Genomic DNA, 15,979 nt, shown 5'->3' with positions numbered 1-15,979 from the left:
CCACTGGTATGGCAGGAGATAAGAGCACTGTAAGGGAGCTATTAGGTATGTTACTCGATGCATTAATTCGTAGCTTCAAAGTACCTTTCTTCTCCTTATGTCTTCTATGACAGTTAATGCCTATTTTATCTAAATACCTAAACTGGACATTTAGAAGTGGGAAACTGGTACGTATCAAGGGATTCTGAGTGATGCAGTTCTGTATCCCAAATCTTTGAGAAGAAAAATGCAGAAGAAATCAAGAATTTTCAGAAGACTCCCTGTGGTAATTGTATTTTTGGATGTTTTTTTTTTTTCTTTTTTTTTTTTTCCTGTCAACCATCCCTAGAGGAATGGTTATATTTCCTTATCTCAGCAGAGCATTCTGTCAGTACTTGGAACAGCAAAGTGGACCTTTATGCAGCAGGTGGGCAAATATACTGATAAAAGTGCTGATCGTGATCATCTTCACCCAGAAAACAAATATGATTCCACATGTCTTGAGCACTGAGCAGTGTGGAGACAGCCTCATAATCAGCCATCTACAGCAAATTGTATCACTGTACTCTAGATCCATAAAATGAAAGACGGGATTGAAAGCAGATGAACTAACTCCCCTGTGTAAACAGTGCAATCACATACACAGGCTCTCCATCTTTAAATATATTTTAAATATCACTTCATATTTCGTTTGTTAACACCTAAAGGTCTCACCTCTCTCTTACAAGTTGTGTTGTGGAAAATGAAATCTTCCCTTTCTCCCAGTGGTTCTGCAGCTGCTGGCACAGAATCAGCAGCTGTGCCAGATAGATGGAGATTCACTCAACACATTTCAATGTCCTATATCCCTCCAGTTCCTCAAAAGGTATTTCTAAAACAGTTACTAGTTAAGTTGCTCAGACCTAGAGGTTTGATGTCAAAAGCCAGACAGCCCCATAACACATTTAGTCAGAAGTTGGTAATATTTTTAAGATTATTTACTTCTTTATTTACTTTGTGAGCTACACAACAGGAACTCCATCCTATCTTGACTGAAGTCAGGAAGCTTTTCCATTTTTGGAAATGCATGTTTGTCAGAAGCGAGAGTGGCTCTAGGAAAACATGCTTTTCAGAAAAGAACTGTATCCTAAAAAAATGTGTGGAAAAAGTTTCAGAATTGCCAATATGTGCTGTTTGACAACATGAAATGCAACAGCCCCATTTAGCTTGAAGATGTCTGTTTTGCAATCTAAGTTAATTGGAATGAAAAGGTCGAAACTAAAATATGCTGCAAGCGATTGAAACAAAATCTTGATTCACTTAAATAATATTTTTTCTTTAACACACTTTTTTTAGAAATTTTATTATCAGTTAAAATGAAAAAAACATTTCCATCATGAAACTTTCCTGTGACAGAATAACTATTTCTTGGTCATCGGCTTCTCCCTGTGCAGCTTTCCTGTGGCCTCTTATCTGCAGGAGGGTAAACACATCAGTAAGGCAGAGGCTCATTAATGCACAGAAGATCCAGGTTAGAGCTTCTAAGTTTTTCAACCCAGGACAGTGAATCAGGCACAGCAGGGACTTGAACCCAGATCTATTTTAATTAAATAAAATTTGTCAATGAGGAACAGTTTCCTCAAAGAAGTTTTTAACAAACTCTAATGAGAGCCATCTACTGAGGGACGTCATCCTGTGACCAGAATTCTGAAAGCTTCCTACTTCTCAAAATCAAACAGAAAAGCAATTTTTTCATTTTGGAACCTCAGTTCAGTCCTGCAATGATTAACCCCTCATCCTTGTGAGTCTTTCTCTCTACTACTGTCACATTTTATTTCAGTTAAAATTACTTTCATCCTTTATCAGCTTGCCTGTACGAATTTGTGCAGCAGCTGCTGTGTCCATTGAAGAGTGAGATTCATGTGAATAAAATAGTTCTGACCCTCTGAGTCCTCCGTGTCTAAGATAAAAACCCACTTCCACATTTCCTTGGGGATTGTTTTACCTATCTCTGTCCAAAAAATAAATATCATCAAGAAAAGCAGTGACATAACTCAGATACTGAAGGAAATTAAACCCTTTCTTAAATGTACTGCCAGTTTCAGAAAAATGGTTTCTCTGTTTGTTTCTTTCATTCAAATTGTGTGGATAAAAGGACCTCTCGGCAGACAGATCAAGCTGTGTCAGGGGGCTTATGTTGTAGCAAGAAAAATACTTCAAAAGGCACTGGGGCCCCCAGTCCCAGATTGCTTCCTCCATCCTGGGCAGAAAAAAAGATTTTTCTCCCTCTGAGGAAACCAATGGAATGGTCATCTGGTCTTGTTAAACTGCAGTCAGCTCTGCACCAACCCAAGCTGGTGCACAGCCCACAGACTGCAGGATCAGCGGGGCTGTGACAATACAAAATAGAAAATTTCTTGCTTGCGTACATTCTTTGTATGGCTGATAATATTTCCCAGAAAAACGTCTCTGACAGCAGAGCTTCGCAATCCTGAATGTTTTGCGTTTTCCCTTGTAGGAAAATCAAGCCCTCTGCCAATAAATAAGTGTAATTTAAAAGAAAATATAGGAAATTCTCTAATTAATGGAGATGGCAGTAATAAGAAAAGAAACTCAGCATTTTCCACTGTGCTTATCTTTCCTTCTTTTTACATTTTCGATATCCAATATGAGTTGGATACATTTTCAGTTTGATTTCCAGTCACTTCCACATTGAAAACCAAGAGTAACTTCGTCTACAACAAAACTAGAGAGCCAAATTTCTTTTGAAAATCATCTCCATGATTCTTCTACTTTTTAAACTTCTAAACAAAATCACTTGACATCAATTCACACCATGTCCTTTTATCTGCAGAGAGGACAGGTCTGTGCTCGTTCAGACAGTGGCAGTGTGAATCCACACCAGTAGTGTGTATCCACATTAAAAATAGAAACAGCATTGCAAAGAGAAACAGTATTGTGGATCCTTGGGATATGGAAGGAGAGACAGTGCTGCTAAAGCAATTATTATTTGCATGTCTTCAACCCTGAAGTCACCAAGCCACCAGACCCAGAGAGGACACCTGGGTAGAGAGGGGAAGGGGAAACTTGGTGTCCCCAGTTGCAAGAGCTGGGAACAGATCCTCTGCAGGGGCTGGGAGCAACTGCCACAGGACAGCATTTGAGCTGATGCTCCACTGAGACCTAATTGTTATTAAATAATTATTACCATTCAGTGATAGTTAAACCTACTTTGCATGAGAATCCATTATAAGAATGACAAATAGCAATTGTTATGGAATGAGCTTGAATTCATTCTTACAAATTTATGAAATAACAATCCTATCTACGCAGACCTCATTTACTAGCTGGTGAAATGAGCAGAAGAAAAGGAAAGCTAACAGATAAATCCCTTAAGCAGCTCCAAACAAAATGTAAAACTACTGCAAAACTGCACAAAATAAAAGGCGTTATTAGCTTAGAGTTCAGTCCAGAACTTTATGACATGATGATTTGAATACTGTAACTTTTCATTAAAAATGGCAAAAAAAAAAAAAAAGTAAATATCAATAATGAAAACCTGTTATTTTTATCCATGACCAAAGAACTTTCTAGAATTTTTTGTCTGAGAAATTGAGATTTCCACTGAAAGGAATTCTCACCAGCAATTAGCAATTTCCATTTCAAGTATATGTAACAGAGCAAGCGTGGCAGTCCTCTAATGACTTTTTTTATTAACAAAAGAAGACAGACAGTTGAGAACAGGTTGAGTTTCTCTAATTAGCAGTGAGCAGAGAAAAAAGCAGAAAATAACGAAATGTTTATTAGAAGGATCACTGTATGTATCTCTGTCCCAACTCCTCTCTCTTCCACATCCCTTTTTCTTTTGATTTTTTTCGACATGTTCAAACAGCACTTTGTTCCCTCTTTTGTTTCTCCATGTACTGCAAATTTCAGCTCTGCAAAGAAGGGCCACTCCATTCAGTGCCACGGCCATTGAAGACTTTTTTAAGCATGCGGCTCTGTGAGCAGCAGAGCTAATGATACCTGGCTTCCAGCAGGTCTGTGTCTCCTGGTTGGGTTCTCTGACGTCTAATAAGGTGTGACTGCCAATTAAAGCCTTTCCTGTGGCTGACACAGCCCTGGCAGTGCTGTCCCATGTGGATTCTCAGAGGTCTAATGGAGCAGAGCCGATAACATGATCGTTCTTACAGTGAAGGAATGCAGGTACATACTCTCCACTGACTGACTTTTTCATTTTTCCAAAACTTGTTATTGTAAAATAATTTCTATCTTCTGCCAAATTTCAGATAAAATGGCTGCAAAGTTCAAATGTGTCTGAGGATACTCAAAAGGATATACAAACACATCGAGCTTCTTTGGGAACATAGGCTTTAGCATTTTTTAAAACTCTGCTTCTACATGAGGATATTCTTATCTAAATCAAAAGACTTAAATGTGAAAGGTGTGTTTGCCTTAAGTGGCATTTTGTTTCCTTAAAATTATTGGCAGACATAAAGAGCTATTTCTTGAATCTGTCTGACTCTCAGTCATACAGCTCTGGTGACCTGCTACTGCATCCAGCAATCTATCTGTTGGTGAGCAGCTTTGTACAGGTTTTGTTCTTCTACCCCGAGTCACAGTGTGCATCAGAAGCTGTGTGCTGCCAACTGATGCTGAAGCGCACCTGTTCTCTGTCACCATGGCCAGCAGAGCTCTCTGATACAAACCTCCCTGCCAACATGGCGAAAAGCCTCTGTTCCCCAGTGCAGTGTATGGGTGGCAGGGGCCGAGCGGGCTGGGCAGGAGAAGCCCAGCCATAAAGACTGCACCCTGTGCTTGAGGCTTGCACCTGACTTCACGTTCCCCACACAGAGCTGAGATTAGACACAGGGAATCACTGAGCCCTTCCTCTGCGTTCAAAGTCACTGTTATTCAACACAAGATGAAATAGTTTTCAAGCGCCACTGGTAGAAACTTGGAATTCCAAAACAGTGGGCCTGTCCTACCACTGCCCTGCTCCATCAGCCCTGTAATTATGACCTCTTACTCGCCAAACCGCTAAATGGCATAAGCAATAATTCCTGCATGAGATATTTTTGGCCTTAGCTAGTCCTTACTTATCTCAATATCAGTGCCTTCCCTGACTTGAGCAGACACCAAAATGGGCTTAAAAAAACACTAATTAAGTGCACAGAGAACTGGCTCTCTGTTTCACAGTTCTGTAGCCTATAAAAACATGGAAAAATTGCATCAGAGACCTTAAAATTTTTTTTTTAAAAAATGGGGAAAAATATGGTAAATTATTACAGGATATATTTACTTCAGAGATTTTGTGAGTTTTTTGTTTGTTTGTTTTGGTTTTTTTTTTTTTTTTTTTTTGAGTTTGGGGATGAGAAAATGATAGCATCTAAATATTAAGATATGACATAATGTTTATGGCTTTTTTTCATATCATTTTAGTGATTATATTTTCAGAGCCTTGCTGTATTTTCTGACACCCAGGACACTTTATATCTCATGGAAGTGTTCCTTGCAGGGTTTCATATTTGTACAAATAGAATAACACCACCCTCTTGCAGTTCATATCCCACTACTCTGTGATGGGAAAGTTGTTTATTCACGCACAAGGGGCCACCCCTCTGTTATAAAATCTCCCAGCTAAAAACTTCAATAAAATGCCTGCTGAAGAAAAAATAATGATCTAACTGTCCTGAATCCCTTGAGACTCTGGCTCCAAAGAGGTACCAACAAGAAATCTCCTTGAAAATGTTACAAAAAATACAAGCAGTCTCATAAAAACAACTGTGTTCCACACTGGGGGCAGATTTTATCTTGCAGAAGCAAAAAATGTCCCTAGTGGTTTCCCATCTGGAAAATATTTCCAGAAGGGGTTTTGATCTTGGTCAGACCCCTGAGATGCCATGCAGAGCTGGCAGTACGCAGGAGAGGAGGGCACAGGCAGAACCAGCCTCACACAGCTGCCCCAGGATACAGGCACTCCCACAGCACTCCCTGCCTGCGAGAGAAGGTCCTGGTGCAAGGAGTGTGCAGCAGCACATACTGCCTTGCTGCACTGCTGCAGTGCCTTCACCCAGCCCTGTACCAGCTGGATGCCATGAGCAGGGCTTGGGCTGACATTGATGGCTGCCCTCTGCCAGGTGGGACCACAGGAGAAGGCAGTAAATGGCTGGATTTTCAATCTTGGCTGTGCAGAGAGCCTCCTTGCTGGAAAAACTGGGGACAGGTATGTTCTCCGTTTTATGAGAAAAGAAATATGTTTGAAAAGAAACACATATTCTTTTCAAGTTAATGACTAAAATTTGAGATTAGTGAACGTGTTCCATACCAGAATATAATGTTAAAAGTCTGCCATGAAAAATGTATACTTCAGAAAGTACCCCTTTGTTCTACCTTCTTTTTTTTTTTTTGTTACAGCTGCTAGAAATAATGACTACAGAATCTCTTTCAACAAAAGGTCATTTATGTCAATGGACAGAACACAGAGGATCAGATCACCTGCGGTAATTGCAAATTAATGCTCTACTGCTAATGCATTAACTACACAATATTGATCTACAATTGAATCATACAGGCTACTGTGAAGTGATTTTTACTTTAATATTTTTATGCTTTTATTGCTTTTTCCATAATGCATTTTCTCTTTCCACTGGAATTTTCTATAATTGTCTCTATTTTTAATTTCCTACAGCAAGATGACTTTGAAAAATGCAAGTCTGCTTCAAAGCCTTGTAAAAATCTGACAAACCATCAATGTGACATGCTAAATCACATACATGACGCAAAAGATGCAAAAAATTCAATATACATCTTATTTTGATTAATTGTGGCTTTAAAAAAAAAGCTCACTTACAAAAAAAGCCCGTATTTCAGCCCCACTGGAAGCCTATAGTAATGAACTGTACATCAAAAAGTTGCAGCTAGACATCTCTGGAGCTCTGGAGCTTTGTGTATATGAGGAATGCAGGATTGGATAAAGGAGTGCACGACAGAGTTATTTTTCTATTCCAAGCTTATACTTAAAAGGCATTGGGGTTTGGGTGCCTTACAAAGATCTACCATCCTAAGGAATCAGCTAAAAAAAATCACAAAAACACTTCAGCATTTTACTGAAAAATGTTAAAAAATGTTGCTTTTTTTTCCTCACTATATCATAGTATATGGAATAATAAGGATAAATTGCTGTACAAAATTTTAATTTCAGCTACAACTGCCTACAGTGATCCAGTGTGCTTTAGATGTCTGATGCAAAACTTCCTCACATACGAACATTTTGTCAGTAGTAGCCTAAAATGCTACTCCCTGTTTTCTAAGGCTGGAGACAGAATGCACAGCAAAAGAATGACATTCTTTCCCAGAACCATTCCCTAACATACCTGATCAATACCACTTGAGGCTGTTAGAGCAAAATATGGGTTCATCACCTCACTCCTTACTTGCATTCCCATGTACGACAATTTTGTAAATGGAAAATTAAGGATTTCCATTTTGTTAACAGAAAATAAAACCCCACATTTTAAAATAAAAGCAATTGGGAAAAAAAAAAAAAATGGAGAACTGATCACAGGTGGAATAGCTGCAGAAGCAAACCTGATCTTGGCTTTAATGGGGGTACATTTATTATTCATAAGCCTCTTCTCTAAGAGATATACCACATGGCAATTAAATCAACTCACACAAAGCCTTTGTATTTTCTTTGCTTCTGAACATCATCCTCTCATGGCAGAGAAGACACTGGACTCTTGTCCAAGCAAAACAAACAGAAGCCAATGGCCACAAAAGCACCGCCATCCTGGGCTCTCTAGCTGTCCTCTGCAGATGGATCACTGCAGTCTGTGCTGCTTAATTGTATCAGACATAATGTGTTTAAATGCTGGATGAACTGACAATTTGCACCCCATTACAACACAGCTAACAAGGGCACATCCACACACTGTTCTTTGTAACAAGGTGGTGGTAGCAGGGCCAGTGGGCAGGTTCAGGCTTTTAGCTGGAAGCAGGTGAGGAGATTGCTCTCATTTGGCACAGCTGAGTGCAGAATGCATGTCCACACTGCCAAAGCCTTGGCTGTTTGCTTTCTGCCCTTGGAGCAGTCTATCACTTTTGCTGAGAAAGCAAAAGTGACCTGTCAAAGCAACAGGAGTTTTCACTGTTCAAGACAAAAGAACTGAGGCATTTGGTACCAAGGACGTTTCAAGAGAGAAATTGGGATTCAAGGAAAAGTATGTTAGGCAGTTATTTGTATGACCTTGACGTCAGAGATAACTTGTTCCAAAGATAACTTGTGAAGATGAGGTTGCCTTCTTCTCTTTATCACAAAGTATCTTTCCTGAGCAGTAAATGGATGCCTCAGTATAGCCCCAGAGAAGTGTATTCCTTGTATAAATGTCTGTACATATTATCTGTTTCCCTCACTTTTCCATTTGCTTTTCCTTAGATGAGAGAAATTTATGGCATACTCACAATCTAGCATGACGTTTTCTAAAGACTTATTTTTAAATAAATGTAATTGAACTAGTTCAGACCTTACATACACAGCACTTTTAGAATCCATTTACCTTAGATAAGTTCAAATGACTTCCTTACTTCAGAGAAACAAAAATAACTGAGGATGGGTTTGATCTAGAGGAGTTTTAAATCAGTTCTAGAGCTAATTAGACTGGTGAAGTCTGAATATAGTGAGTTTTTTCATCATCTCTGGGAAAGGCCAGTTGGAAAAAGAAATTATTCTCTGAAGCATAGAATACCAGTATAGATCCATTTCTGGAAGCTAGTTCCAGAGAACGTAACTATTAGTTAAAAGAAAATAATAATAGTGTATCTAAAGGAAAGAAGGGGACAGACTCTTTAGCAGGGTCTGTAGCGATAGAATAAGAGGAAAAGGCTTCAAGCTCAGGTATGGTAGATTCAGGTTAGATATAAGGAAAAGGTCTTCTACAACGAAGGTGGTGAGGCCCTGCAACAGGTTATCTAGTGTTGTGGTTGATGCCCCATCCCTGGAGACTTTCAAAGGCAACCTGATCTAGCAGTGGTGTCCTTGTTCATTGCAGGGGAGTTGGACTAGATGGCCCTCACAGGTCCCTTCCAACTCTAAGGATTCTATGATTCTATGAACTATGTTGGTAATCTTGTCATAAAAGAAAATTACCTTCACCAATTGCCCCATTACCAATGGGGCAAAGTAGAAGAAGAAAAACAAGAAAATAAACAGCTACACAATCTATATAAAGGAAACATGCATAAATGACATTTTAAAACTTCATTTTTAGCCATCCAGAAACAGATGTAGTAGAGGTAGAACAGAAAATCATTCTGCTATGTGTAGTTGAGGTCATGTAACATTGTAATTGACAAAGTCATCAAAACTGGAGCATTATTAACAATAATAAATGAAATACATAGCACTAAAAACATTCCCTTGCCAATCCTACTTTTTTGTTAACAAATGTTGCTCTGTAATTTGTACCATTACTTAGTACTTATATTGAAGAAGCTCTCAGAACATTGTGTAAAAAAGGTAGATCTTTTGTTTGTTCATGGGAAAAGAAGTATGAAGCATTCTCAAACAAACTTAAAAGATAGGAAATAGTATTAACAAAGCTAAAAAAAACATAACAAATCTATAGAATACCAGTTATCTTCCACTTCAGCTCCCCAAAATACTAACTTTAGCATATTAAAAAAATAAACAAACCAAAATACCAAATTGCCCTAGAATTTTTAATTATTTTTAATTGATATGGTGAAGACATGACTATCGTCGGTAGTCACCATAGCTGTGCATAAAGGATGGTCACACTGAATCTAATTTTTAATGTTGCAGTGAATTGTGAGAATGAAACCACTCTAGTCATCCCATGGAGTGACACAAAGCCAATATCCACAGCTGCTGTCGTCTTTGATGGGAACTCCACATAGAGGGGGACAAGTATCTACCAGAATATAGTATTATATAATGGAACTATCCAACCTAACTACCATGCGCTCCTTATCGATCTGTCTAACATATGCTGCAGTGATACCCTGACATACCTATTAGAGCAGATAAGGGACTGATTTCCAGCCAATTTTCTGGTATCCACATTAACAGACAAGATTCCTTTTCACAACAGGGACTACCTAACTGAGCCAGTTTGTTCAGGGCTTCACAACAACCCATCAGGCAATGTAAACAGCTTCAACCACTGTGTGCAATCCAAAACCTTACTCAATACTATGGCCTGCAATGACAACACCATATGCAGGAGGTGCAGCTCTGCACCTTCTGTTACAATAAGCATGATTAAGAGGCACAGATTCCCAGATTAAGAGAAGTTACTTTAAATTGACTCCCAGTGGGACTCAAATAATGTTTTTTTATATACTTCTGTCCTTGAAAAGGCTCTTTGCAGAAGACAAAAAACAAGAATAAAGTATGATTGAATGGCTCAAGCTTAACACTGTGTAAGATTGCTTGTATGGAAGAGGAGAGATGATTGAAATTTAAATCCTACAGATTATAGAAAAAAAGTGATAACATACTCATGGACAGCCTTTTCCTAGATTGCTATCGTAGCATCCAAAGTCTTCTTTTGGAAACTCCAACTTAAAATGAATGTCTTTTAGCAAGGTCTAAAACTTGAAAACTGCTTTCAACTGTTGAAAAAGGCCACTATGATAATATTTGAAAGGAAGATACATTATAGCTTTAATTATTTTAATTTTAATGTATTAAAGAAATAAAGATACCTGTAAAACTGAAGCTCCACTGTGCAGAAACTGGAGCCCACTTTCAGCAGAGTCAATGCCTCCAGTTGCTAAGATGGGAAATCCTGGAAGAGCACGGGCTATAGCAGACACTGCACGGAGCGCGATGGGCCTGATAGCATTTCCTACAGAAAAACAGAACATTGTGTTAGTAACATCAGAACACCCCCTTTACACATCCCTCATGGTAGAAAAATCAGGAAATAACATTTAATTATGAGATGCACAGGTTATATTAATTATAAAATGATATGAACCGGGTTTCAAGTGGTATCAGTGCTTGCAAAGTCTTATCAACTTGGGTGAAATAAACCAAATTGCAAAAAGATTTGGAAAACATTGCAAAGCTGCACAGTATTTTAGCTATTGCTCAAAACAAAGCTTAGCAATATTTGAGACAGAAAGCAATATTTTACCATACACTGTAGACAAGAGATCTATGCTTTTACATAAAGAATCAGGGTGGGGTTTTTTGAACACATATATTTCACAAGTAAGAGGAAGCATCCCATTTCTTTATGCCTGACTAAAAATTGTTTAAAAGCACCATTTCACTGCACTTGACACTTCATCTGTCATTTAATATGTTTTCCTTTTGAATGTTTGTAGATTCGGATAATCCTTTAAGTAAGACCCCTTAAACTATTAACATGACAGTCAGAAGCTCAAAAGAGTAAATTCATTTATGGTTGAATCTCCAAGGCCACAGCATACATTTTTCAAATGTTACATAGAGGCTGAGTCAGACAACTTCCTGCCACATTTAGAGGAATTATGATTAAAGTCACAATGCATCTGCTTTGGCTACAGCCTATTGATGGCATGCAACTATTTTAAATACATATATAGATGCTGCTTTTTAATTGATGGATGACGTAGGCAGTTGATATATTTAGCAATTTATTTTTAGGCTATTTGGGATTTCTCTGAAAAATTCCTGCACTCTTAAAAATTCTACATTATGTATACAGAATTTTTAGGATTATTTTTATGTTATCATTGGAAAACAACAGTGTAGTTTAAGGGAGGGATATATTATTCCCAGAGGAACTGGCTGGCTGTCACCAACCTACACAAGGAAATGGAAATATACTGTGTCAGATAACTTGGGGAAATGCTACGATGTAAAATACTTCTGAACACTTTTCATGGGTATTGTTATAACCTTTAAAGATTTAACCTTCTAGAAGGGCAAATAACCAAAGGGTAAGAAAGAAAGAAAACCAACGTAATGAACAAAGCAAGTGGAAGAAGTAACCACAATTAAGACGTGCAGGAAAAGAACAAACGTAAGACAATGCATCACAACTCTGTTTAAATGCCTGACTAATATCCTAGTTTTTTCAGACAAAACTTTCTTCTTCAACCCAGCTGATCTGTGTTGACATCGTTTCTCTACCTCTTCTGAAGCAGAAGCACCACAGTTTGCCAGCCAGTAAAGGAGATGACTTGTTATCATATGGTACTTTTCCATAGCAAAAAAAATGGAAATTTGGTTTGTCTTAACCATTAAAAATACTCTGTGTTCAGTTTACATTGCCTTTTATAATATACCACTGTCCCTCACTGCAACTCTAGCAGACAACATTGAATGAACAGGTGATCCTGGCCTATCGATATTATGCTCATTCACATTAAAAAGCCCAGCTAAGCAGCCTCTATCAACAGCTGGCCTGGACTGAATAACAAATTGCCTTCTTAAACAGTGATATCTTCTGGCTTAGGACAGACACTGTTCTCAATCGCCGACCTTCCATCAGGACTCATGTGATATACTCCAGTGCCGATGCCAGTCACCAGGACTACTCATAGACTTTACACAGATAGTTCTTGCTGTTTTAACAGAGGCTACACAGGGATATGATGTTTTCAGCTAATAAATTGCAATTTTCTTCAGTGGGCAGCCTAACCCAACATGAACTATCATTCAGTTTTGGTGGGATACTAGAGCCTAGTTCATAAATTACAAATCTCACCAAAAAAAATGTCTATAAGGAATCTAAGTATATAACAGAAAGGATGACAGAAAGGAGCTGGAGCTAAACAGGAACTTTGTTCTGGATGATAATGACTATTTGTCATCAAATGAGCTAGATTAATTGTAATGAGTTTCAAAAAGGAACAGAATGATTCTCTGAAAAAGGACAAATGCTAGTACCCAAACAGCAAATATTACAACAGAATTGATGGACCAGTCCGAGAGAGAGTCCTGAGACAAAAAAAAAAAAAAAAAAAAAAAAAAGAAAAGTAACCTGGGTGTTACTTCTGATGAATTTATTTTCAGAGGTCATAAACGCTAAGGCATATACTATATACTTTAATGCCAAGAGCATTAAAATAATCTCAGTGAAATACACCAATTCGTGAAATTTTTCCATGTTTGAAATTGAGACTACAGATAAGTATCAGACTTGCTATATTGCTTTCAGGCACTGACACAGCTACTCCAAAATCTCACTGTGATGTGGTAGTTATTTTGCATAGAGGTGAATGAATGCAGAAACTAGGAACTTGGAAATTATATGTCTACAGGGAAATTTCTTCCCAATCTGCATGAGTTAAAAACTGACATATGGATTGAGACCACAAAGGATGAAGGTTTATATTCTTTTAACTGCAACGTAACTCCAAGAGTTTGCATTCTATCAGTTTTTAAGATTACGGATCCTTGACCTAAACTGTATTCCATAGAAAAGAGTTCCACAAGAAAACATTTACAGGGTATAATTGTTCCTTTTCTCAGTCTGATTAAATTAGCAACCTTTTCACTTAGATGAAGTTCTCTGTACCATGGTCAGTGAAGAAAAAGGAACAAATGACAGTTTATTTACATTTTCAGCACAATAGATAATCAGAAAGGCCTTCAGTCAGCCTAAAGAAATCAAGTACATGATTTGATGAAGCCTAGTAGATGTAGCAAAGAAACTTAGAATTTCTTAAGGACTACATACTTTTTAGAACTAGCTGCACTTGATATCCAAAACATAAGTTATTATTACATTTGGTGATTAGTAAATTGGTGAAAAATTGGTACAATCACAAAAGTATTCCGTTTACCTCTAATTCAACTAAATAAATTTAAAAACATTTCAGGAGTGCTTCTGATGAGTGCAAATAAGTGGCCCTCCTGACAATCAAAGGGTTGACTGAGGTGTCAGCATCCATCTCAGCATTTTTTTTCTTTAACATTTGAGTCTACAGAATACAACAGAACACAAAACCATTCTCCTAGACGTTTATCTTCATCAACAGTTCAGGAGCGTCCTTTTTGCAATAAAAAGCACTGTTCTGAAATACAATGTGTTTTACTTGCAATAGCAGATGGCACTGCCTAGTGAGATGGTGAGAAAACCTTCAGACTACAGAAAGAATAAAAAAATGTAGTGAAGCCAAGCTATCAAGAAAGAAACAAAGAGAAATAAAATAGGTAGTGAATTTGACCTAGAGTTTCTATTTTCCTGCATTTTCATGAGAGTATCATAGAAAGGTGATAAATTTAATTATAGGGATTTGTGGAGAAGGAGTTTTTAAAAGTGAAATAAAGGAGATTTAATGCCAAATTTTAACGGAGTTGTAAGTACTGGCTGGAATTTACAGAAAGTTATCTGATAAATCCAGTGGTATTTTAGAAGCTGAGATCCAAATACAGCATGCATTTGAAATAGACTTCACATACTAAAAAATAAGCGTCCACCACCTACTTTGACATGTTGAGACCTGTAATTTCACTAGTTAAGCACCCCATAGCAAGAAAACTGCTGGTATAGTACTCTCTTGATAGCAGTATTACAGATGCTACTAGACGCTAGATATGTTTATCATTTGCCTTGCTATAAAATAATGAGATTTAATAAACAAAGTCAAGTTATCCAAACATAAAACAAGGGATGAGATTTGAAAAAAGAAGACAAAATTATGTGGTGGAAATGCTATGCTATTTTATTTTGAACACTACTCTTTCAAGTCTCTCATCTAGAACAAATACCGTTACATAAAGATTTAAGCAATGAAAAACTGTACAATGCAAAAGTCCATGATCCATTTTCTTGCTGTAGAACAAGAAAATTGTTTCTTCCTTTCTGTTTTTCTTTTTTTGTTTGTTTGAATAAAAGGTCAGATTTTTCATTACTACCAGGGACTGACATAGAGGAAATTCAAGAGGCAAAACAGACTGCAAAGTACAAGCAGAACATACACCAGTCAAAAACCCTGACCAGTTTAGCATAGGTAGGCAGTGCTGCTTTTGTCCTAAGGACAGCAGGCTGATGGTAAACTGATGAGAAGTATTCTACCTGCTTATTTATTTGATCATTTAATTTTCCGTGGGAAATAAAAAGCAATTTACCAATGCTAGAAGACAAGTTTTAGTAAAACCTTATAATTCCTTGGAATCTCTGTAGAACTCAGTTCTACCAAGCACCAAAAACATTCATTCGATTGAGGCCTGAGAGCCAAACTTAATACCTTCTTCAGTGAGAAACCTAGTGTTACCTTCAAGCAACACTGTAGCTTTGGAAGTTTTGAGACAATTTAGACCCCAGTGATTCACCCATGGGGAAAAAAACATTCTCAGTAATCTTCAACATTGGGCTATATTGTCACTTGCAGTATTCTGCACCAATTTGGAGTCTAAAGTCTTTAGGATAACTGCAACAGCTCTAAATAGTTCAGTTAAAAGTGATCCACAACCAACAGAATTGAGGTGAATCAGTTCAGACTAAAAACATGGTGTCCGAATCTTGAAACAGTCTGAATGGTCTTTATCAAACCCTGTATCTACAGGATGGACAGATTTACAGGGAAAGGACACTCTCACACCTTTGACATGCTTTGATGAAAGCAAATATTGTTACCTATAGCTACTAAATGGAATAAAGATTAATTTGAATCATAATTCTCCCCATTCTGTACATTGCAAAGTGAAATTTATTTTTAATTTGCATTATTATTATACTACAGTGCTATTCTACAAATTTAATATCAAATTTAAACCACAAACAGTAAATATTACAAAGAAAAAAAAGCTGATACAAAAAGCAACATTATTTGTGTTTAATAAATTATCACTAAACTCTGTGCTACCAAAATAATAATAATAATATAATCTGAGCAACATCACTCTCCTTGTTTCTCTAAATTCTTTCTCAGAAGACAGCTGATGTTGTTATCTCCCTGACAGATAAAATTATTACAGCTAATGACAACAGAAGCCAATAACTTCAAATACCAGATTTGGGTGAAAAAGCTTTACACAAGGGAATCGATATGGGAAAGC

At 37.4% G+C, this 15,979-nt stretch overlaps 1 protein-coding gene across 3 annotated transcripts in view; it reads right to left on the bottom strand.

Annotated features, from left to right (window-relative positions):
- DPYD (dihydropyrimidine dehydrogenase) overlaps positions 1-15,979 on the bottom strand; it is a 331,601-nt gene that overhangs the window by 53,021 nt on the left and 262,601 nt on the right. For all 3 annotated transcript variants that reach the window (XM_090146313.1, XM_031614751.2, XM_090146314.1), the window contains exon 19: positions 10,687-10,829. In XM_090146313.1, coding sequence (XP_090002439.1) covers positions 10,687-10,829 — 143 coding nt within the window. The remainder of the gene's footprint in view (positions 1-10,686; positions 10,830-15,979) is intronic.

This window comes from Phasianus colchicus, chromosome 9 (genome assembly GCF_987193195.1).
Source record: "Phasianus colchicus chromosome 9, bPhaCol1.hap1.1, whole genome shotgun sequence".
Taxonomy (NCBI): Eukaryota; Metazoa; Chordata; class Aves; order Galliformes; family Phasianidae; genus Phasianus; species Phasianus colchicus.
The sequence above is the reverse complement of the archived record's forward strand: the minus strand, read 5'-3'. Positions and strand labels throughout refer to the sequence as shown.